General features: G+C 44.5%; 1 protein-coding gene across 1 annotated transcript; it reads left to right on the top strand.

The window, feature by feature from the left end:
- The first annotated feature begins 744 nt into the window (after window positions 1-744).
- Window positions 745-21,721, top strand: lama1 (laminin, alpha 1). Its single transcript, XM_044042000.1, has 64 exons — window positions 745-925; window positions 2,449-2,619; window positions 2,849-2,961; window positions 3,097-3,148; window positions 3,281-3,471; window positions 3,924-4,103; window positions 4,348-4,437; window positions 4,523-4,640; window positions 4,727-4,905; window positions 6,108-6,204; window positions 6,278-6,423; window positions 6,499-6,639; window positions 6,720-6,872; window positions 6,987-7,088; window positions 7,181-7,395; window positions 8,898-9,009; window positions 9,089-9,199; window positions 9,285-9,412; window positions 9,505-9,591; window positions 9,670-9,881; window positions 10,000-10,106; window positions 10,190-10,370; window positions 10,448-10,584; window positions 10,669-10,902; window positions 11,058-11,201; window positions 11,277-11,456; window positions 11,542-11,727; window positions 11,812-11,939; window positions 12,086-12,215; window positions 12,433-12,573; window positions 12,719-12,837; window positions 12,918-13,007; window positions 13,082-13,275; window positions 13,491-13,636; window positions 13,732-13,830; window positions 13,909-14,020; window positions 14,101-14,257; window positions 14,367-14,577; window positions 14,747-14,863; window positions 14,946-15,109; window positions 15,374-15,512; window positions 15,589-15,691; window positions 15,791-15,904; window positions 16,008-16,190; window positions 16,271-16,425; window positions 16,509-16,658; window positions 16,840-16,973; window positions 17,063-17,216; window positions 17,298-17,422; window positions 17,610-17,760; window positions 17,877-18,021; window positions 18,095-18,236; window positions 18,362-18,476; window positions 18,556-18,699; window positions 18,799-18,950; window positions 19,142-19,336; window positions 19,449-19,629; window positions 19,803-19,909; window positions 19,996-20,185; window positions 20,265-20,426; window positions 20,504-20,657; window positions 20,781-20,914; window positions 21,087-21,300; window positions 21,474-21,721. The coding sequence occupies exons 1-64, from the start codon at window positions 871-873 to the stop codon at window positions 21,623-21,625; spliced, it is 9,225 nt and encodes a 3,074-aa protein (XP_043897935.1). The 5' UTR covers window positions 745-870; the 3' UTR covers window positions 21,626-21,721.
- The last annotated feature ends 1,681 nt before the right edge of the window (window positions 21,722-23,402 follow it).

Here is a 23,402-nt window from a genome sequence, read left to right as displayed (position 1 = left end):
CCTCCCTCCCTGTCCTTGTCCCCAAGCCCCAAGGTTCAAGATTCATAACTCTTTTTTAACTTGACCTAAGCATTTATGTAACAGTGTGACTGTTTGTTACTTCACAAATCTAGAGGTGAAATTCAAGGGCCGCTGTCAATCACAAGTGAGTGACAGTGGCCCTCGTGCATAGTAATGCTGCGTGAGAGACAGAAGGAATTATCCTACCTCCTACTAGGAAAAAGTACTGGAACTCAAAGTTGGTAGTCCTTACTTGTGAACTAAGCACAAATCCATGAACTGCGACGTCACAGAGAATCAGTTTCTGACGCCACAATAACGAGAACATGAAACAGTGCAGGTGGACAACACACAATCTTTGTATGAAGATGGATCTTCTTCCAAATGTTGTCTTTCATAGATAACCCTGTGTATGTATGTGTGTGTATATATATATATATATATATATATGTGTGTATATATAAAAACCTATAGGTAAACACATCATTTCTTAATAAAAAGATAAAGCTAACAAGGGTTCAATGATTAAATCAATAAAATAAAGGTCAATCTTCAAATAACTTTCTCTTCAGTGATTTATAAACATTTCCCTGTCAGTCTGTGAGATGGTACAGTCCATCCCTCCTCCCTCTCCTCTCCCTCCCCCTCTTATTGAGTAGAATGAATGAAAGAGAGAGAGAGAGAGGGGGGTGATAGAGAGAGGTAAAGTCAGTGTGGCGTTCCAGCAGAAACTCTGCAGCAACACATTCCTGTGAAGCACATTTATTTAAGCACTTAGTGCTGGTGGAGCTGCAGTGAGAGCTGTGAGAGGGTTAGTCGCTGGTTATAAGGTGAACAGTTAGACTGAGTTTCAGGCAGAAGCAGCAGAAGATGAAGTTGCTGCTTTTGTTGTTTCTCTTGGAGCAAACATCAGCTCAACAGAGAGGTGAGAAACGTTCTATTGTCTTTACTCTGATGTTGTAACGTTGTGTCTTTAAAGTTTGTGACATCACTTGATCAATAATCATCAGATTCACTTTAGATTTTCATATCAAAGTGAAGATGATTTTCAAAAATCTTAATCCCACTCTGAAGGCATGTTAGCATGTTAGCATGTTAGCCTTAAGTAAATATTAACATTAACAAGTTAATTTGAATACAATCCATTTAAATTGGTTTGCTTTAAATGTGTTGGATAACACACAGACACACACTCACACACAGACACCACACAGACACAGAGACACACAAACACACACTCAGAGTTATAAGGTTGAATTTTTAAAACTGATCATTAATCTGAGGTTTAAATTAAAGTCTTTTCAATTATTAAAAACCAACACGTTCATTAGTGTTTAAATTATTGATGATTTATTTATCTGATCAGTCTGTGATTGATCAAGATATTCATGAGCGATGACACACACGCACACACAGAGACAGTCCTGCTGTGAGAGACTGTGTGTGTTAATTAGAGTTAACAGTTAAACTCCGCCTTCTTCCTCTTTACCACCATAAAAGACCCCCCACATTAGTGTGTGTGTGTGTGTGTGTGTGTGTGTGTGTGTGTGTGTGTGTGTGTGTGTGTGTGTGTGCGAATCTTCCCTCTGACACTGAGGTGAAGCACAGATGACTTCACTGATTCATTCTATAATGTAAACATTGAGGTTATAGTATGAGATTATAATGTAACATTGAGGTTATAGTATGAGATTATAATGTAACATTGAGGTTGTCGTATGAGATTATAATGTAACATTGGGGTTACAGTATGAGATTATAATGAAACATTGGGGTTACAGTATGAGATTATAATGTAACATTGAGTGTCACAGTATGAAATTATAATGTAACATTGGGGTTACAGTATGAGATTATAATGTGAAATTGAGGTTACAGTATAAGATTATAATGAAACATTGAGTGTCACAGTATGATATTATAATGTAACATTGAGTGTCACAGTATGGGATTATAATGAAACATTGAGTGTTATAGTGTGTGCAGATGTGACAATGAAAATTTCCTTTGTTGAAGGTGAAATGAAAAACAGACAAAACAAAGTGAAGGATTAAGTTGTTGTGACCTCACACTCGCTGATAAATCCTGAACATGTAACAGATTGACGACCTTGTGACTTGGATGTTTGTGACTGAGTTGATTTGAATTGATCAGTGATTACGTCATCTATTGTTTAACTGATCAAAGGTGACAAACACTTTATCTCCAACAAATAGATTCACTACAGGTTTTTAGTGTGTGGCCTCTGAGGTCACATGATATGACCACATGGTTGTCACATGACAGCCTAAGGAAGTGAAGAGTTTCATATGGTGACTCACTTACTTTTACCTGCAGAGGCTCCAGAACCTTCTGAGTCACACACACACACACACACACACACACACTCTGTGAGATAGACTCTGTGTGTGTGTGTGTGTAACAGTTTTGTTTGCCCTTGTTGTTCAGGTTTGTTTCCGGCCATCTTGAATCTGGCGAGTAACGCCATCATCAGCAGCAATGCCACGTGTGGAGATCCAGATCCTGAGGTTTACTGTAAACTGGTCGATCATGTTCCAGGACGAAAGATCAGGAACTCACACTGTCCTAAATGTGACGCCAACTCTGTCCTGTCCAAAGGTACGACACCAGAACCAGGACCATGATTCTGAACCAGGACCAGAGTCTATTTTAATCTGCACTATCTAATCTAATCATCACTTAATTCATCAAATTCATCAAAATCTGTAAACTAGAAACTTTAGACTTTTGTTACACTGTGTCATAATTCTGTTGATTATTGACATTTAGATAATGACAGAGGATTCAACGTGTGTGTGTGTGTGTGTGTGTATGTGCACATGTTCAGAACGTCATCCAATCACAAACGCCATCGACGGAACAAACCAATGGTTCCAGAGTCCGAGCATCAAGAATGGACGACAGTTTCACTGGATCACCATTTCACTGGATCTCAAACAGGTGAAGTATCCAAATACTTTAAATACTACACTTTATTATACAAGTACTTTAAATACTATTATTGATTATAATTATAAGTGGAAGTACTTTATTAAGGATATTTCATGTTGTCAAATGTGTTATTTTTCTGTTCAGATTTTTCAGGTCGCTTACATCATCATCAAAGCAGCTAACTCTCCTCGACCTGGTGAGACCTGTCTGTCTGTCTGTCTGTCTGTCTGTCTGTCGGTCTGTCTGTCTGTCCGTCCGTCCGTCCGTCCGTCCATCCATCCATCCAACCTGTCGACCTGTGTCACCTCTCTGTCTGTCTGTCTCCCAGGTAACTGGATCCTGGAGCGCTCTCTGGATGGTGTGACCTTTGAACCGTGGCAGTTTTACGCCATCAGTGACACTGAGTGTTTGACTCATTACAATGTGACTCCAAGACTCGGTCCACCGACGTACAAGAGGGACACGGAAGTCATCTGCACGTCCTACTACTCCAGACTCAACCCTCTGGAACATGGAGAGGTGAGTGTGTGTGTGTTTCTGTGTGTCTCTTGGCGTATTTCTACTCGCCTCGCCACAGCATGGTTTAAGTAGCGTTTCCACTAGCATAGTAACCTGGTACCAGGGAGTATGTAACTCTGTGATGATTGGTCAGAGCGCAGTCACTGGAAGAGACATCACACACACACATCAAGCCAAACAGTAGATCACTTAAAACTACTTAACAATCCTAAAAACGTGGGTTCATCTCCAACAACTACAGGAGTCACAGTGTGTGTGTGTGTGTGTCACTGCAGTTTCACTCGGCCGTGCAGAGATGACTCCGCCCACGTTAAGTAGATACTGTTTATTGTAGTGGAGATGAAACCTAATCATGTCGTGCCGAGGCGAGTAGAGCCACTGGAAATACATCATCTGTGTCTCTGAGACTGACTGTCTCTCTCTCTCTCTCTCTCTGTCTGTCTGTCTCTCAGATCCACACCTCTCTCATTAATGGGCGACCTGGTGCAGACGATTTGACCTCTGACCTCCTGAACTTCACGTCAGCTCGTTACATCAGACTGAGACTTCAGCGAATCAGAACGCTGAATGCAGACCTGATGACGCTGAGCACCCACGACCCCCAAGACATCGACCCCATCGTGACCCGGAGGGTGAGACAGACGCGAGTAAAGTTTAATCTGTAAATAAAACAAAGCCTAAACCCTTCAGACTCTGGACCTCGTCAGTCCAGCTCTGACTGGACATGTAAATCTTCCTGGTCTTCCAAACAGGAAGCTGATGCTACTGATGCTGCTGATAATGATGCTGATGCTGCTGCTGATGCATGAGAGAGTTAAAGTCCTTTGTTCCTTCTCCTGTGACAGTAATGAAGTTTCTTTGTTTCCTTTGTCTCAGTATTATTACTCCATCAAAGACATTTCTGTGGGTGGGATGTGCATCTGTTATGGACACGCAAAGAGCTGCCCATTGGACCCCGTTACCAAGGTAACAAGAGCTAACTGTTCACCTGGTTACCTGGTTACATGATCTGACCTGCGGCCTGTGTGTGTGTATGTGTGTGTTTTTATAGAAGCTGCATTGTGTGTGTGAACACAACACCTGTGGAGAGAACTGTAATGAATGTTGCCCTGGTTACCACCAGCAGCCATGGCAACCAGGAACCATCTCTGACGGAAACACATGCGAGAGTGAGACAGTGCACCAGTCTGTCTGTCTGTCTGTCTGTCTGTCTGAGCTGTGTGTCTTTCTAACAGTCTGTCTGTCTCTCTGTTAGAGTGTAACTGTCACAACAAAACCTTTGAGTGTTTCTTCAATCAAACGGTCGCCAAACTCTCGCTGAGTCTCGACTCTGCTGGAGTTCGCCGTGGAGGCGGAGTTTGTGTCGACTGTCAACAAAACACAGACGGAGTCAACTGTGAGACGTGTCGAGACGGATACTACAGACCTGAGGGGGTACTGCACACCTGTACTACTACACACCTGTACTACTACACGACTGTACTACTACACTAGTACTACTACACACAGTACTGCACACCAGTAGTACTACACACCTGTAGTGCTACACACCTGTACTACTACACCAGTACTACTACACACCTGTACTACTACACACCATACTACTGCACACCAGTACTACTACACACCTGTACTACTACACTAGTACTACTACACACTACTACACTAGTACTACTACACAGTACTACGACACGAGTACTACTACACACAGTACTGCACACCAGTACTACTACACACCAGTACTACTGCACACCTGTACAACCACTACTACACACAGTACTGCACACCAGTACTACTACACACCTGTACTATTACACACACCTGTACTGCTACACACCAGTACTACTGCACACAAGTACTACTACACACCCACTACTACACACCTGTAGTGCTACAAACCTGTACTACTACACTAGTACTACACACACCTGTACTACTACACCAGTACTACTACACACCTATACTACTACACACCTGTACTACTACACACCTGTATTACTACACACCTGTACTACTACACCAGTACTACTACACTAGTACTACACACCAGTACTACACACCAGTAATACTACACACCTATACTACTACACACCAGTACTACTGCACACAAGTACTACTACACACCTGTACTACTACACACCTGTAGTGCTACACACCTGTACTACTACACCAGTACTACTACACACCAATTTCAATTCAATTTTTACCAAATGTACGTAAATGTAATGTGTTACGTCATTAATTACCAAATTTACGCAAGTGTAATCTGTTACATCATTAATTACCAAATGTACGTAAGTGTAATCTGTTACTGGGAGAAAATAGGCGTTAATTTAGTTTTGCTTTTGGAAATTTCCATGATTATAATTTTAGTTACATTTGAAAAATGGCTGCAAAAGCTCAGATTTATCAAATATTTTCTTCATACCAACATCCTCCTTCTAAAGCGACACTTGTGATTGGCTCTCTCTGGTCATGTGACTCAGTCGACAGTCAGCAGCAACAATGTCAGAGACGCAGTTCACACACACAGAAGATAACAAACATTTTAGTACAATGTACAGTGTTTGTCGCACCTGAGGACACATCTGTGTGTGTGTGTGTTTGTGTGTTCATGAGTGTTCATATGTGTGTAGGTTTCTCCATACTCAGAGTCTCCGTGTGTAAAGTGTAACTGTGACGTCAGAGGATCTTCATCATCAGTTTGTGTCAAAGACGACAAAAAACAATCCGGTAAACAAACAAACAAAACAAACACACAAGTAAGAAGTATGTTATCACTCACTGTGTGTGTGTGTTTGTGCAGGTCAGTGTGTGTGTCTGCAGGGTTTCACAGGCCGACAGTGCGACCGTTGTGCGTTTGGTTACAGAGATTTTCCGCGGTGCGTTCGCTGTGAGTGTAACCTGTCAGGCAGCACCAACAGTGACCCCTGCAGGCGGTGCAGCTGCAAGGTAAACAATGTTCCCTGCACGTGTTACACCTGTAACATGAACGTGTGAATGACGTGTCACCTGTCCTCTCCTCAGCTAAACGTGATGGGCGCTCACTGTGATCTCTGTAAACCAGGTTTCTTTAACCTTCACAAGAACAATCCTCTGGGCTGCAGCGACTGTTTCTGTTTCGGCGTCTCTGACGTCTGTGAGAGCTCCACCTGGTCCACGGCTCAGGTAAGACACGCCTCCTTAAATACCTGTCACAGGAATAATATTTAAACAAAAAAAAAAAATCATCTACATTTTTTGCTTAGGTGTATCATAAAGATGCTTGGCTCCGCCCCGCTGAGTCACTCCTCAGCCCAGCTGCTATTCATGATAATGACCTCATACCCAGCAATGCATCCTCAGGCCACACCCACCAACTGCTGTCATGGACAGCACCCACCAATTTTCTTAGCAACAAGGTTGGCAACCATTTTCTTATTTAGTGAACTGCAGCTTCCTGTCTGTTGATCCAACTTCCTGTCTGTCCGCCTGTAACTTTCTGTCTGTCCACCTGTAACTTCCTGTCTGTGTAGCTGGTGTCTTATGGGGGTTACCTAAAGTACTCGGTGATTTATGACATCCCATTTGACAATGAAGACCGCTCTCTTCCCGCCTACTCTGACGTCATCATTGAGGTGAGTGAAAGTGGAAACATGGCAAACATGTGACCTACAACACCCTAACCCTAACCGCGAGAAACAACGCGTTGTCTCTGTCTCGTCCGTAGGGAAATGGTGAAGGTGTCCGTCTGTCTCCTCGTGTCCCGGTTCTTCTGTCTCCGCTGGCTGAGCACTCTGTTGCTGTGGCAATCGTCCCACAACATTTTGTTCACGACCAAACAGGAGTGGACGTAACTCGTGACGTCCTGTTGTCTGTCCTCACTAATGTGACGTCACTGAGGGTCAGAGTTCACCTGGACGTCCCTGCAGACAAACTCATACGGTGAGAAGTAATCAGATTAATTTGAATATGATGTAATCTGATTAAATGTATTCAAATTAGTTAATGTGTGAAAATTATTTGAACAAACATGTCTCACAAAACTCCAGATGTGTGTCGTGTCCTGAGAAATAATCATAATAATTATTCTGTAGAGGGTATAGATTAGAGAGTACAGATTAAATGATAGTGTAGAGTATAAAATACAGAGTATAGATTACAAAATATAGATTAGAGTATAGATTAGATTATAGGGTAGAATATACATTACAGAGTATAGAATACAGAGTGTAGATTAGAGAGTATATATTTCAGAGTATATATTACAAAGTATAGAGCAGAGTATAGATTAGAGAGTATATATATTACAGAGTATAGAGTAGAGTATAGATTGGAGAGTATAGAGTAGAGTATAGATTGGAGAGTATAGAGTATAGTGTAGAGCATAAAATACAGAGTATAGATTACAAAATATAGATAAGATTATAGATCAGATGATAGTGTAGAGTAGATTAGAGTGTATATATTACAGAGTATATATTACAAAGTATAGAGTAGAGCATAGATTAGAGAGTATATATTACAGAGTATAGTGTAGAGTATAGATTAGAGAGTAGATATTACAGAGTATAGATTACAGAATATATATTAGATTATAGTGTAGAGTATAAAATACAAATTATAGATTACAAAATATAGATAAGAGACTCTTATCTATATTTTGTAATCTATACTCTTATTAAGAGTATAGATGATAGTGTAGAGTAGATTAGAGTGTATATATTACAGAGTATAGATTAGAGTGTAAAATACAGGGCATAGAAGACAGAATAGATTACAGAGTATAGAGTAGAGTGTAGATTAGAGTATATATTACAGAGTATAGATTAGAGTGTAGAGATTACAGAGTATAGAATGCAGAGTGTAGATTTGAGTATAACATACAGAGCATAGAATACAGAGTGTAGATTTGAGTATTACATACAGAGCATAGAATACAGAGTATAGAGTAGAGTATGGAATACAGAGCATAGATTACAAAATACAGATTAGATTATAGTGTAGAGTATAAAATACAGAGTAAAGATTACAAAATATTGATTAGAATATAGATTAGATTATAGGGTAGAGAATAAATTACAGAGTATAGATTACAGAGTATAGAGTAGAGTATAGATTAGAGAGTATATATTACAGAGTGTAGATTAGAGTATAAAATACAGAGTATAGAGTAGAGTACAGATTAGAGAGTGTAGATTAGAGAGTATAGATTAGAGTATATAATACAGAGTATTGAGTAGAGTATAGATTAGAGAGTAGAAATTACAGAGTATTGAATACAGAGTGTAGATTAGAGAATAAAATACATAGTATAGGATACAGAGTACAGAGTAGAGTATAGATTACAGAGTATAGATTAGTTTTCTTTAGTGAGGACAGCTGAGACTGTCAGGACTCCACCAGGTTTAATCCGGTCTCACATTCAGTTTCCTTCTGTCCTTAAGTCTCAGGTCTGTATCTCTGGATGTTGCTGACTCAGGATCAGACTCTGGGATTCAGGCGGTTGCCGTGGAGACATGTGAATGTCCATGGGGTTACAGTGGCACTTCCTGTGAGGTCAGTCATCAGTTTTGTATGATTGTTGTTGTTACCTGTGTCACATGACTCATCCACGTTTGTGTCATGCGTGTTGCAGTCATGTCTCCCAGGGTTTTACAGAGTGGGCGGAGTCATGTTTGGAGGAAACTGTATGCAGTGTGAGTGTAACGATCACGCCGTCGAGTGCGACATGGACGGAGTTTGTTTGGTGAGAATCAACAACAACAATAAATAGCATGTGGTTAATAACATGTGGTTAAAACAAGCGTCTTTAACAAACCTGTGTCTCTCAGGAATGTGAGCACAACACCACAGGTCCTCACTGTGATCACTGTCTCCCTGGTTTCTATGGCGACGCCACAGAGGGGACGACACATGACTGTCAGCCTTGTCCGTGTCCTCTGACAGAGCCGTCCAACAGGTGAGTGTCTTTACAACAAACTTTATTAGGACACAGACATTCTGACAGTCTGAATAATGTGTGTGTGTGTGTGTGTGTGTGTGTGTGTGTAGCTTCAGTCCCACCTGTGTGTTGGCGACGTCAGGTCAGGTGTCATGTGACCAGTGTCAGGTGGGATACACAGGAGTGAACTGTGAGAGGTGAGGACAAACACACTGTGAGTGGACTTGTGTGAAAGAGACAAACAGGAAGTGCAACACCTGTGTCTGTGTCCCCAGGTGTGCCACTGGTTACTATGGTAACCCACAGGTGGTGGGCGGGACCTGTGTTCGTTGTGAGTGTAACGGTAATGTGGACGTAACCAAAGCTGGACACTGTGACACTGTCACTGGAGAGTGTCTTCATTGCCTTGGCAACACAACTGGGAGACACTGTGAAGTCTGTCAGCCTGGTTACTATGGAGACGCCGTACAGGCAAAGGACTGTCAGGGTAAGAGGACACTGCTACAGGACATCACAGGACGTCAGTCCCTCTGCTTTCGTTACCAGGAACAACACTCTGTCTCTGTCTGTCTGTCTGCCTGTCTGCCTGCCTGTCTGTCTCTCAGAGTGTGGGTGTGATGTCAGTGGTGCCATCTCCAGTGTTTGCAATGTCACAACAGGTCATTGCTCATGTCAAGAAAATGTGACAGGACGCACCTGTGACATGTGCCAGGTGAGACACACACACACACACACACACACACAGATACACACACACACACACACAGGTGATAAATAAAAGTGTGTTTTTTTCAGATGGGGTTCTTTGGCCTGAGAAGTGGGCGGGGTTGCTCAGCCTGTAATTGCAGCCAATCAGGATCCGTGTCTGTGACATGTGATGAGGATGGTCAGTGTCAGTGTGTGAGCGGTGTGGGCGGAGACAAGTGTGAGCGCTGTAGTAGAGGTTACTATGGTTACCGTCAGAGTGGCTGCACAGGTACATGAATGCGACGTCAGTCTGGCTGCTGATTGGCTGACAAATCTCTGACTGGGTTCCTTTTGTTCTTTTCCCAGCATGCACCTGTGATCACACTGGTGGGAACTGTGACCCAGAGAGTGGAGAGTGTGTATGCCCCGCCCACACAGAGGGAGACACCTGCGATAGGTGTGAGATAGGGTACTGGGGTCATGACCTCAACACTGGCTGTAAGGTACAGAAACTCAATCAGTCAGTCAGTCAGTCAGTCACTCACTCACTCACTCACCCTAACCCTCAATCGCTCCCTCTTTTTTAGCCATGCAGCTGCAGCACAGCAGGAAGCTCCTCCCCTCAGTGTGACATCACAAATGGGCAGTGTCAGTGCAAAGAGGGCTTCTCTGCCAGGTCATGTGACCAGTGTGTACCTGGTTACCATGGTTACCCAGCATGCTCTGTGTGTGGCTGCGACTCAGCGGGAACAGACGAGCGCTTCTGCAACTCGACTCTGGGAGTGTGTGACTGTGAGCACGGAGGAGTGTGTGTGTGTAAGGTAATGAGCTGCACTGACCTCTGCAGGCAGATGAAGGTCACTACACATCATTACAGTGTGTGTGTGTAAGATAATGAGCTGCACTGACCTCTGCTGTCAGATGAAGGTCACCACATGTCATCACAGTGTTTCAAACAGATGTGTGTGTGCGTCAGGTGGGTGTGGCCGGGCGTCACTGTGAGGAGTGTGTCTCTGGTTGGTTTGGTCTGTCATCGATGAATCCACACGGCTGCTCTCAGTGTTTCTGTTCAGGACTGAGCCGAGACTGTGAAGAGAGGGGAGGAGTCTACAGAAGACAGGTGAGTACAGGTACAACACAAACACACATATGTCATATACAGACCTTTTAACTCCTCCCCCTCACACACACACAGGTCACCCTGGCTCGCTCTCCGTCTCTCCTGACTGTGGTCAGTCAGTATAACCTGCAGGGTTTAGTGTCTGGAGTTTACCAACAGGGCGGCGACATGTTACTTGACACTCGTCAGGTGGACTTAAGCAGACTCACCGGCCCCCTCTACTGGAGACTGCCCCCCCAGTTTGAAGGTGACCAGGTAAATAACTTAATTTATCTTTCTTCATCTGTCTGTGTGTGTGTGTGTCTCACTGTGTCTCACTGTGTCTCATGTGTTTGGACAGCTGATGTCCTACAGTGGCCTCCTGTCTTACTCCGTCACGTTCTTTGCTGAAGACGGTTCAGGACTGTCCAATCAGGAGCCCCAGGTGATGATGAGGGGCGGTACTCTGAAGAAGCATGTGATATACACTGACATGGTTGCCCCGAGCAACGGCATCAAGACCCAGCACAACATCAGGATGACAGAGGTACTGGTGAAAGGAATCCTGGGAAATCAGAACGAAACCAAACCCTGCTAAAGTTAATAATGTGTGTGTGTGTGTGTGTTACAGTACAAATGGAAGTATTTTAACTCTGTGTGGGAGGAGTCAGTGAGTCATGAAGACTTCATGTCCGTCCTCAGTAATGTCCAGTACGTGATCATCAAAGCATCGTATGGAACCAGACTTCAGCAGAGCAGGTGCTACAATGATTTGTGTGTGTGCGTACATGTATATACATACACATACATATGTGTATATATATGCACACACATGTATATGTATACACATGTGTGTGAACAAACTGGTGAGTCCTCATGTTTTATGTTTGACGTCGTCTCTGAAGGATTTCCAACATCACCATGGACACAGCAGTGGAGGAGGAGTCAGAGGAAGAGTCTGATGTCATAGGGGCCGTGGCCAGATTTATCGAGTCCTGCATTTGTCCACTTGGATACAAAGGACTGTCGTGTCAGGTGACCATGATGATGTCATGATGACGTCAAAAAGTGTTGCTGTGGAAAAACTGATCATAAATAAATATCTGACCTGTCTGTCTCTCTGACCTGTCTGTTACTATGACCTGTCTGTCCCTCTGACCTGTCTGACCCATCTGTCTCTCTGACCTCTCTCTCTTTAACCTGTCTGGCTCTCTGACCTGTCTGTCTCTTTGACCTGTCTGTCTGTCTGCAGGAGTGTGCGTTGGGTTATTTCCGTCAGCCTTGGTCTGAGTTGTCCTCTCAGAGACAGACGTCCATGGTTGTCCGTCCATGTGTCCAGTGCCGCTGCAACAATCACAGTGAGACCTGTGACAGTGAGACAGGAGAGTGTCAGGTAACAACAGGTGTTTTTCTGTCCCTGTCCCACTGAACTAATCTAAACCAAACTGAGCTAAACTAAACTAAACTAAATGGAACCAAACGGAACCAAACGGAACCAAACGGAACCAAACTGAACTGAATTTGTGTCATGTTTTCAGGACTGTCAGCATCACACCAGTGGGCAGCGCTGTGAGCTCTGTGCCCCAGGGTATCATGGGAAAGTCAGTGGCTCCATCAGTGACTGTTCTCTGTGCGCCTGTCCACTCAGAGACAACAGGTAACATCTGTCTCTCTGCCTGTCTGTCTCTCTGACTTGTCTCTCTGTCTGTCTGACCTGTCTGTCTGTCTTGTGTGTAGTTTCAGTTCCACGTGTGTGTCAGAGGGAGCGTTTGGTGATTTTCGCTGCACTTCCTGTCAAACAGGATATGAGGGAAGATATTGTGAGAGGTGAGTTATGACATCAAATGATGACATCATCATATTTAATGTGGCATCAAGCTGACTATACTTTCACTCTGTAGGTGTTCTGTTGGTTACTATGGTAACCCCTCAGTGCATGGTGGGAGGTGTTTTTCATGTACCTGCAGTGGGTGGGGCTCGCTCCACCCACTGTGTGACACAGTCACTGGACAATGTGAGTGTAAGGCTGGGGTCAAAGGTCAGTCCTGTGAAAGGTGTGACGAGAGATATATCCTGGATGGAGGAGAGTGTGTATGTGAGTAATATCCAGACACACATAGACAACATTTACCCTAACCCTAACCCTTAACCTTAAATCTATCCCTAACTTAAACATCACAACTAAACGCTTAACACTTAAACTAACCCTTTACACACAAAGACACACAGACAAACACACTCTCTTGGGTTGCTTCTCATCACAGGTGTTTGTTTGTGTGTCTGTGTGTGTGTGTCTTCTCTTACCTGCAGTGTGTGAGGACGGTTGCGTGGACGTTCTTCTCGACGATCTTGACAAACTACACAACGTCTTTGTCTCTGCTAATGTCAGCGGGATTTCCATGGCACCGTACGGCCAGCTGGTGGCACTAGAGAACCAGACCAGAGGCTCCTCCCAGGTAATTTGTGTTTGAAACAGTGTAATCCTGAATGCAGCACACATGATGATGATGATGATGATGATGATGATGTAACGTCCTGTGTGTTTTTGCAGTTCATGTTTTCACAGAACAACTCTGTCATGTTCCGTCTGTCCCGAGTGGACGACGACTTGGATCATGTGACCTCTGAACTCAGCACGTTACTGCGACAGGTAAATCAGCTGTGATGTCAATCAGCTGTAATGTCAATCAGCTGTGATGTCATGTTGACATGTTTTGGTCACTTTCAGGTCACACATCTGTCCGACCACATGGAGGAAGTGGACGTGTCGACCAACACCAGCCTCTCCCAGGGTGCACTGCTGCTGAGGAACATCGGCAGACTTCAGGAGAGGATTCTGGGTAAAATGATGACATCACTCACATGTCAAACAGACAAAAGAAACTCCAAAGATATAACATGTGACATGTGTTGTGTCCAGTCCTGCAGAGTCAGGCATACCATGTGACCCAGACCGCAGGGGAGGAGTTTGACTCGGCCAATCAGACACATTTACTCGATGAGTTACAGGTGATGTTGGAAACCATGAGAGGCATCAATGTAGCAGCTGCCAGTGCAACAGCAGATCAGGAGCTCAGGTGATGTTTTCATGCTTTATTCAAAGATGCGTCCTTTCATTTGTATCAAAGCTGAAATCACGTGACCACAATCATTCAAATAACTGAAACAATAACTCCGCCTCCACAGCCTGTCACAGTCTCTGTGGAACTCACTGCATGTGGACTTTATGTCCAGCAGGGCTGCGCGCAACATCAGGCTCCACGGCCTCGCTGCCTCACTGACCGTCCACATGGAGGCGCTGCAACACATCAGCGCACATCTGGACCATGCTGAAGACAAAAACACGCACACACACACACTGCTGCAATCTACACACACACTGCTGCAGCAGCACAAGGTAAACACACTCACACATACACACACTCAACCATTCACACACACACTCACACATACACACACTCAACCATTCACACACACACTCACATACATGCACACACTCACTCACTCACACACACTCACTTACACACACACTCACTCACTCACTCACTCACTCACCCATGTGTCAGGCTGTCTGTCAGAGCCTGAGTGTGGCGTACGTGTCTGTGGATGCTGTGATGGAGGACGCTCAGCTGTTGTTGGACGATGTCTTCAGTCTTGTGGATGAGTTGACAAACACCAGTGCAGTAAGAAGCCAACATTCAGCAACAATAAACAATAACAATAAACAACAACAACAAATAAACAAAGTGTGTGACTCACTTGCAGCAGGTGGAGCTGATGGGTGGGCAGTTGGACCAGTGGCACCCCCTGCTGAGGAAGCAGGTGGACAATTTGGTTGTGGGACTGAAGAGGACGGATGCCCTGGAAAATGTCTATAAAGCAGAGAGCCACGCCAACCTGCTGCAGAACTACGCTCTCTCTGTGCACAGGTAACCGCTTGATAAAACATGATTAGCTGCTATTTTTTCCTGGTTAAATAAAGATTAAATGATGAATAAAGTGTAGTCCTCATAGAGACCAAAACCTGGTCCTACTGAGGCAGAAGCTCATGTCTGTGTTTGAATTGTTGTCAGGTTAGGGTTAGAGTTTACGGGTCATTAATTGGGTTTGGGTTAGAGTTCACTGGTCATTAACTGGGTTAGGGTTAGAGTTCACTGGTCATTAACTGGTTATTATAACTCTCTCTCCTTCAGTTCTCTCTCTTCTGTGTGTAATGGATCTCAAAATGGCCGTCAACTATTTCAGCTCGACGGTGACATCACACAGCAGGTTGACTTTGCCCAGCAACTGGCGTCGTTAGCCCAGGTCTCCTCCTCCTGTGCTCTCAACATGGTATTGATCTCTTTACCTGTTTAAACACACACACACACACACACACACACACACACTCATTTCATTTATGTTTCAGAGCGTCCAATCAGAGCAGCTTCTGTCAGAGGAGACGAGAGACAAACTCAACGTCAGCAACACTGTTTTACACCAAAGTCAACAACTTCATCAAACTGTTGAAGGTGTGTGTACCTGTGTGTGTGTTTACCCGTGGGTGTACCTGTGTGTTAATTGTTGTTCTTTCTCCTCACAAACCTAACAAATGTGTCTTGTTTGTTCAGATTTGCAGCTGAACATCTCCATGGTAACCAGCAGTCTGCGACTGGTCAGAGAGAGTGTCCAAAACTCAAGTCTTCTCCTCCATCAGCCAATCAGAGAGCTGCAGAGTCTCCACGGTGATGAGTTTCACTTATGTGATTTATTGATTGGTTGACGTATCGACTGATTTATTGATTGGTTGACGAATCGACTGATTTATTGATTGGTTTCTTTCATCAGGTTCCTCAAAATCATTACGTCTGGCTCAGCTACAGACTACAGCTGCACACTCTGGCCTGCAGATGGTGCTGCAACAGATGCAGAGACTCAGTGATCAGCTGCAAGATTCTTCTTCTGTGGTGGAAAATACCATCGACACAGTGAGAGACACAAATGAGCTGGTGATGCAGACACGCGCTGCAGGTCTGTAAACTTGGTCAGGGTAACTAACCAGTTTCTAACCAGTAACTAACCAGTTGCTAACCATTGTTTTTTGTGCCCAGCCAATGAGGCACAGAGTAAACTGGAGGAGGCAGAGCAGCGCACAGAGCATCTGATAGAGCGAATCAAGCCGCTGAGCATTCTGGGAGAAAAACTGGGACGTAACCTGTCAGACATTAGAGAGCTGATCGATCAGGCCAGAAGACAGGCAGCATCGGTGTGCACACACACACACACACACACACACACTCATGGTGAGCATGGTCATGTCCTCATGTCCTCATGTCCTCGTATCCTCAGATTAAAGTGGCCGTGCAGGTGGACAGAGACGGAGACTGTGTGCGTTCATACAGACCAGAGATCCAGTCGAGTCATTTCAACAGTCTGAGTCTCGTCCTGAAGACGACGACTCGACAAAACCTGCTGTTCTACCTGAGCAGCAACACCACGGTACTACACACACCTGTGTACATACAACTGTGTACACACTGATGTACACAACTATGTACACAACTATGTACACACACCTGTGTACACACTGATGTAACATAGTTAATGTACAGATTTCAGGTCTGTTCAGGTAGGTGTCACTCACACACCTACTCACTCTTTCTTCTACGGACGTTCTCAGGTGGACTACCTGGCGGCAGAGATGCATGATGGGAAAGTGTCTCTGGTGTGGAATCTGGGTTCAGGCACCAGCAGACTGGACTTTCCTGAACTCGACATCGCCAACAACAAATGGACCAGAATCAATGCTACACGGTAATTATGTGTGACATCACTGATCACATGACTGAAGAGACAGCTGATCTGATGATGACTTTATCATTGTCATGTGATGATGTCGGCAGGTTTGGCACCCACGTGTCTCTGTCAGTCCATCGGCTGGAATCAGAGACACACCCACTGCCCGCGGTAACAAGCTCATCACCAGGTTCTTCTCGAGTTTTAGACATTGACAGAAACTCTGTGATCCACATTGGAGGACTGGGAGCTCACACTCAGGTAACAGCAGGTGGACAGGTGTGTGTGTGTGTGTGTGTGTGTGTGCGTGTGCGTGTGTGTAACTGTTCTGTGTGATTTCAGAGCACCGCAGCTCTGAGGTCGACAACTTTTCAGGGTTGTCTGAGTGAAGCTTCACTCAACGAGAGGAACATCGGACTGTGGAACTACGACAGCAGAGAAGGACAGTGTGGAGGCTGCTTCAGCAGGTACGTAGACCTGAGACACACCTGAGACACACTTGAGACACCTTTGAGTCACAGTGAGGTTGTATAAGTAACATCTGTCCTTAATGATGTGATTACATGTGGACAGATTTAAGTACAGTGATGTCACATAAGTCTCATGTAATCACATGTAAATTAACCTGTCCACCTCTGTCCTTCTGTGTGTCAGTCCACAGACTGAGGAGACGTCCTTCCACTTTGATGGTTCTGGATTCTCAGTGGTCCAGAAGTCTCTGCGTGCAACTTCCACCTCCATTGTTCTGCTGTTTAAAACTCTGTCACCTGGTGGATTAGTGCTGTACCTGGCCTCCAACAACACTGTATGAGACACACACACACACACACGTGCACACACGCACACACGGACAGACACACACATGCGCGCACACACACACATTATGGATAAACAGATGTTATCTACTTCCTGTCTCCTCAGAGAGACTTCCTGTCCATAGAACTGGTGGAAGGGCGTGTACGTCTGACCTTTGACCTTGGCTCAGGTGCTCTAACCCTGACCTCCAACAGGAAGTATAACAGCGGTGTGTGGTACAAGATCACGCTGCAGAGGAACAAACGCAAAGGTATTTAAACATTCAAACAGCAGTGATGTCATGTGAGGGGGCGGAGTTTCTCACTGTGTTACCTGGTGTGCAGTTTACCTGTCCATCATGGCTGCTGACCAATCATCGGAGAAGGAAGTGTTGGAAGGGGAGTCTCCTGGAACGGCCTCTGACCTGAACCGCTCCGACCTGGACCCCATCTACATCGGAGGACTTCCTGTGTCCAGACCAATCAGGTGACTCTGCTGGTCATGTGACAGGAAAAGACAAGCGTCTTCCGAATAATCACATCATTGTTCAGATGTCCGGCTCAGAATGGGCGTGTCTTAACTCTGTCTGTGTGACTGTGTGTGGTTGCTAGGCGACAGGTTGTGTCCAGGTCCTATGTCGGCTGCATAAAGAACGTGGAAATAGCACGTTCCAACTTTGACCTGCTGCGAGACGCATTCGGTGTCAGGAAGGGCTGCGTCGTTAAGGTAACACTTGCCACAGACGATTGATCACACTGATCACACTGATCGCATTGATTGATCACATTGATTGATTGTCTCTCAGGCTGTTCGCAGTGTGTCGCTGCTGAACACAGGCTTTGTTCAGATCCCTCCCACATCACTAGGTCGGGAGGCGGAGCTTCTCTTCTCCTTCTCCTCCAACAACCAGTCAGGAATCTTGCTGGCTGGCTTCAGCTCAGACAAACAGGTGAGGTCACATGATACATACGTGTGATGACATCATCATTAATGTGTTACTGTAACCTTTTGTTTTTGTGTGTATGTGTGTGTGTGTGTGTGTATGTAGCACTTCTTGTCTGTTCAACTGGTCTCAGGTGTATTAGAGGTGGAGCTTGGTGAAGGAGGCAGAGCCACTCAGAGGGTGAAGGTGATGAAACCTGATGGAGGATCGTTCAGCGATGGAAAGACACATTCTGTGATTGTCTCCATCTACAAGAAGTAATGTTATCATGGAAACACCTGTCTCACCCTCCTGTCTCACTCTCCTGTCTCCCACCGGTCTCACCCTCCTGTCTCCCTCTGTCTCTCTCTCTCTGTCTGTTTCTCTCTCTCTCTGTCTGTGTGTCTCTGGTCTCTCTGATTCTGGTTGATTCAGCACAAATAAAGTGTCTCTCTGTCTGTCCTCTCAGGTCTCTGTCCATACAGGTGGACGATGATCATCTGAAGTCCGTCCCTCTTTTGTCATTTGGATTCGCTCATTCGTCTCCAACCTCCTTCTTCATTGGTGGGCTGCCTTTAGGGGTGGAGTCACATCTACCAATCAGATTACATGATTTATCCAGACTGTTCAGAGGCTGCATTCATCACCTGGTATTAGCTGGAGTGTGAGTGACACACACACACACACACACACACACGCAGACACACACAGAAACACAGAAACACACACAGGCACATCTGTCCTCCTCTCTGATTGGTTAGTTGTTTCCTCTGCAGACTTGTTGACCTATCAGAAGCGATCAGGTATGAGGGGGCGGAGTTTGACAGCTGCCTGTTGGAGGAGAAAGTTGGTGAAGTTTTTTCTGACGAAGATGATGTGGAACCAACCCCAGACCCCACCCACCAATCTGTTGCCCCGCCCACCCACCTTAGCGCACTGACACCTGGAGCACTCACGGTAATCATTTAATTTATTTACTGTTAAATGGTGAATGTGATCAATAGATACTGATCATGCTATTGATCATGTGTTCACTGATTATGTGTTTATTGATCATGTGTTCATCAATCATGTTTATTGATCATGTGTTCATTGATTCCAGATGATTTGATGATTGTTTTTGCATGCAGTGTGTTTCAGAGGCGGAGCCACATTTCCTGTCGGCAGCAGCTCAGTTTGGTTTGTCCAAACATAGTCACATGACTTTCATCATTAACCCCAACACTGTCAGGAGGAGGTGAGTCTCCATGGTAATTAGGGGGTGGGGCTCCGCTCAGTGGACTTAAGTGTGGTTTCTCACCTGTTGTGATTTTTCCTCCTCAGTCTCTCTGTTCGGTTGTCGATTCGAACCCGAGCTTCAGACGGTTCCATCCTCATCCTCACTGACTCCAAACATATGGACTTCATCATCCTCAGACTGACAGGAGGAAGACTGATGATGTCAGCTGACCTGGGGAAAGGCCCCGCCTCCATCACCTCATCTGTTGTTGTTAATGATGGACACTGGCATGACGTGTGTACACACACACTCACACACACACACACACACACTCACTGTAGTCATAGTAACTTCACCTGTGTGTCTCTCTCAGGTGAGTGCTGAGGTTAGTCGGCGGTCGGCTTCTGTGTCTGTCGACGATTCAAGTCCCAAATCAGTGACTGTGAAAGGAAATCAGCTGGATGTGGATGAGCGTCTTTACCTGGGCTCGTTCCCACACACACACTCACACACGAGCAGCAGGAGACTCAACAACGTATGAACAAACACACAAAACTAAATCAACACAAATCATGTGTTTTATTAACGTGTGGACTTGTGTGTGTCCCTCAGCTGAGCAGCAGTCTACCAGGTTGTCTTCGCTCTGTCAGTCTGAACGGAGCAATGTTGGATCTGACCAAGCCAACGTCACAACATGATGTCACTTCCTGTTTCAGCACCGACCAGACAGGAAGTTACTTTAACGGCAGCGGCTACGCCGTCTTCAGTGAGTGATTAGAGAAATGGCTGGATTTTCAAATTCTGATGTTTCATCAAATTCATAATCTGTGTGTGTGTGTGTGTGTGTGTGTGTGTGTGTGTGTGTGTGTGTGTGTGTGAACGTGTGCAGTGCATGATGGGTACAAAGTTGGATCAGATTTGTCCGTGAAGCTGGAGTTTAGAACCAGCCAATCAGACGGAGTGTTTGTGGGCGTCAGCAGTGCAAAGGTCGATGCCATTGGCCTGGAGATGGTTAATGGACAGGTGAGTGTTTCATGTTTAATGTTTATTATGAATTATTCATGTTAAATGTTTATTATGACTTATTCAAGTTAAATGTTTATTATGAATTGTTAAAGTTAAATGTTTATTATGAATTGTTGAAGTTAAATGTTTATAATTAATTATTCATGTTAAATGACTGATTTATCTGAAGGTGGTGTTTAACGTCAACAATGGTGCAGGACGAGTGTCTGTACGTTCACTCGCTCAGGTGTTGTGTGACGGACAGTGGCACCACCTGCTGGCCACAAAAAACAAACACACCCTGAGTCTGACCATAGATGGGCGGAGTTACACCACCATCAACCCTTACCCGCAATCCACATCTGCTGAGACCAACAACCCTGTTTACCTGGGTGGTTATCCAGGTGAGACACTGAGGGATTGTCTGTCTGTCTCTCGGATCTGTCTGTCGGTTTCTCTGATCTCTCTGCCCGTCTCTCTGATCTGTCTGCTCGTCTCTCTGTCTGTCTCTCTAATCTGTCTGCCTGTCTCTCTGACCTGTCTCTGACCTGTCTCTCTCTCCCTCTCTCTGTTGCAGTGGGGGTGAGACAGAACTGTCTTTCCATCAGCTCCAGGTTCAGAGGTTGTCTGCGGAACCTTCAGCTCATCAAGTCTCACCTGAGTGACACTCTCAAACCAAGCTCCGCCCACTTCTTGTTGGGTGTTACACCCTTTTCATGTCCTGTCTAGAGTAGTGGTTCCCAACCTTGTTAGCTTGAAGGCCCCGACCTGAGCCCCTGTCCAGGACACGCACTCAAAAAAGAATAAAGTTTTTTTTGGTCTGAAGATAAGAAGTGTTGTGTACTTCCACTAACCCTAACCCTCATTTTTTGATCCTGGTGAGTTTTTGCTACTTTTACGTTTCTCACTCATTTCTAATGACATGTTTGAAGTCACTGGATCGTGAAATTGTTTATGAGTGAAAATGTAAAGATATTAACATAAATATAACCTTAAAGTGCACAAATAACAACAGATGAAGAACCAGGATCCTCTTATCTTATCTGACATAGTCATGTGACATCGTTTACTACTAACACTGCTTTTGATTTCAATGTAACTTATAATAACACACAAATGAAGTAAAGTTATTGTATTTTAACTCAGTGGATAATGTCAACAGTGCATCACTTCATCACTTCACCGGTTCATCAGTTCACTAGTTCAGTGTTTCCCAGCCCTGGTCCTCGGGGAACTCTGCCCTGCTCCATCACACCTGATTCAGATGGTCAGCTGATCACGAGCAGTTGACCTGGATCAGGTGTGTTGGAGCAGAGTTCCCTGAGGACCCGTCTAGGAAACACTGGTTTATAGGACAGTAGAAGTTTGAAGACTTTCTTAAACTTGTCATTTGTAACACAAATGAGTGCATTTTGCGCGGTGAACAGTACGTGAACGCAAACCTGCGAGTTGACGTCGTTGTTGTTGCACACAACACAGAGAGGAAGTGTGGACCTGCTGCACTCAACACTGGATAAGCAGAGAAGCCACAGCTGCTGTGTGTTTGCTGCTTTTCATTTCTTTGTTGATGATGTTGTCTTGCATAGGAGGTAAGCTATCATGTTAACCCTGCTTTATATGCTGTAACATTTATAAAAGCGCATTGTGTGACACTTCCTAAGTTACTGAGTTGTGGAAACGTTAGTACTAGCATTCCTCACTCCGACCACATTCAAAACATGAACGTTACTGTCGTCGTGGTTAAACTTGTTTGTCGAGAAAAGCTGACACTGAGTAATGTCAGTTTGTGAAATTATGATGTTAAAGAAAAAAAAGCAACTATAGTTCATTAGCTTGTTAGCTAATATCCCAATGCTTTTCAAATGAGAGTATCGTGCAGTTTCTTCATGCGGTTAGCTGATGTTAGATTGCAGGTTAATGTTTAAGTGCTCAATGAGGGAATCATGGAAGCAAATCTGTACCATGAGTCAAATTAAAATGGATTAACAGAAATGCTTTTTCATTTTCACAATATAGCGATAATAAGTCATCCAAACAATTTGAATTCGCTATCCCAAGGAGAGTGACGTCAGTTGCCGAAAGCCATTTATACTAGAATGTATTTTGCCGTAACGTAGCAGGACCAAATACAAATATAAACGTGAAATAAATATATTTCTGTGTCCCGGAACACAGTTTTAAGACTTGTGGCATGAAATTAGTTATTTGGACTGGCAGTGGCTTTGGTGGCAGTAACCCTAACCCAGTGAATGAAGATCAGGTTCCTGCAGAAGTTCCCTTTGAAACTCACCATGTGTCTCGTCCTCACAATCAGGTTGTAATGGCTCACACACTGATCTACGCTCTCCGTTTGAAGTTGTCAGAATTACCCTATGTAATCATTTGATTTAGTAGAAAAGTTACTCTAACAATAAATACTTTAGTTACTTGTACTCAAATCAAATACCTTTTTATGCTTACATTGTTTGAGTTAACTCATCGGGTTTTACAGTGCAACTGTGACACA

This window comes from Solea senegalensis, linkage group LG1 (assembly GCF_019176455.1).
Source record: "Solea senegalensis isolate Sse05_10M linkage group LG1, IFAPA_SoseM_1, whole genome shotgun sequence".
Lineage (NCBI taxonomy): Eukaryota > Metazoa > Chordata > Actinopteri > Pleuronectiformes > Soleidae > Solea > Solea senegalensis.
Note: the sequence above shows the minus strand (reverse complement) of the source record. Positions and strands in the feature narration are given on the sequence as shown.

Bases quoted from the DNA above. Each gene is read 5' to 3' on its own strand.
- lama1 (XM_044042000.1), top strand. From the start codon at position 871: ATGAAGTTGCTGCTTTTGTTGTTTCTCTTGGAGCAAACATCAGCTCAA. The intron at 6,205-6,277 runs GTAAACAAACAA...GTGTTTGTGCAG, and splicing joins AGACGACAAAAAACAATCCG to GTCAGTGTGTGTGTCTGCAG. The intron at 18,700-18,798 runs GTGAGGTCACAT...GTGTGTATGTAG, and splicing joins GCTTCAGCTCAGACAAACAG to CACTTCTTGTCTGTTCAACT.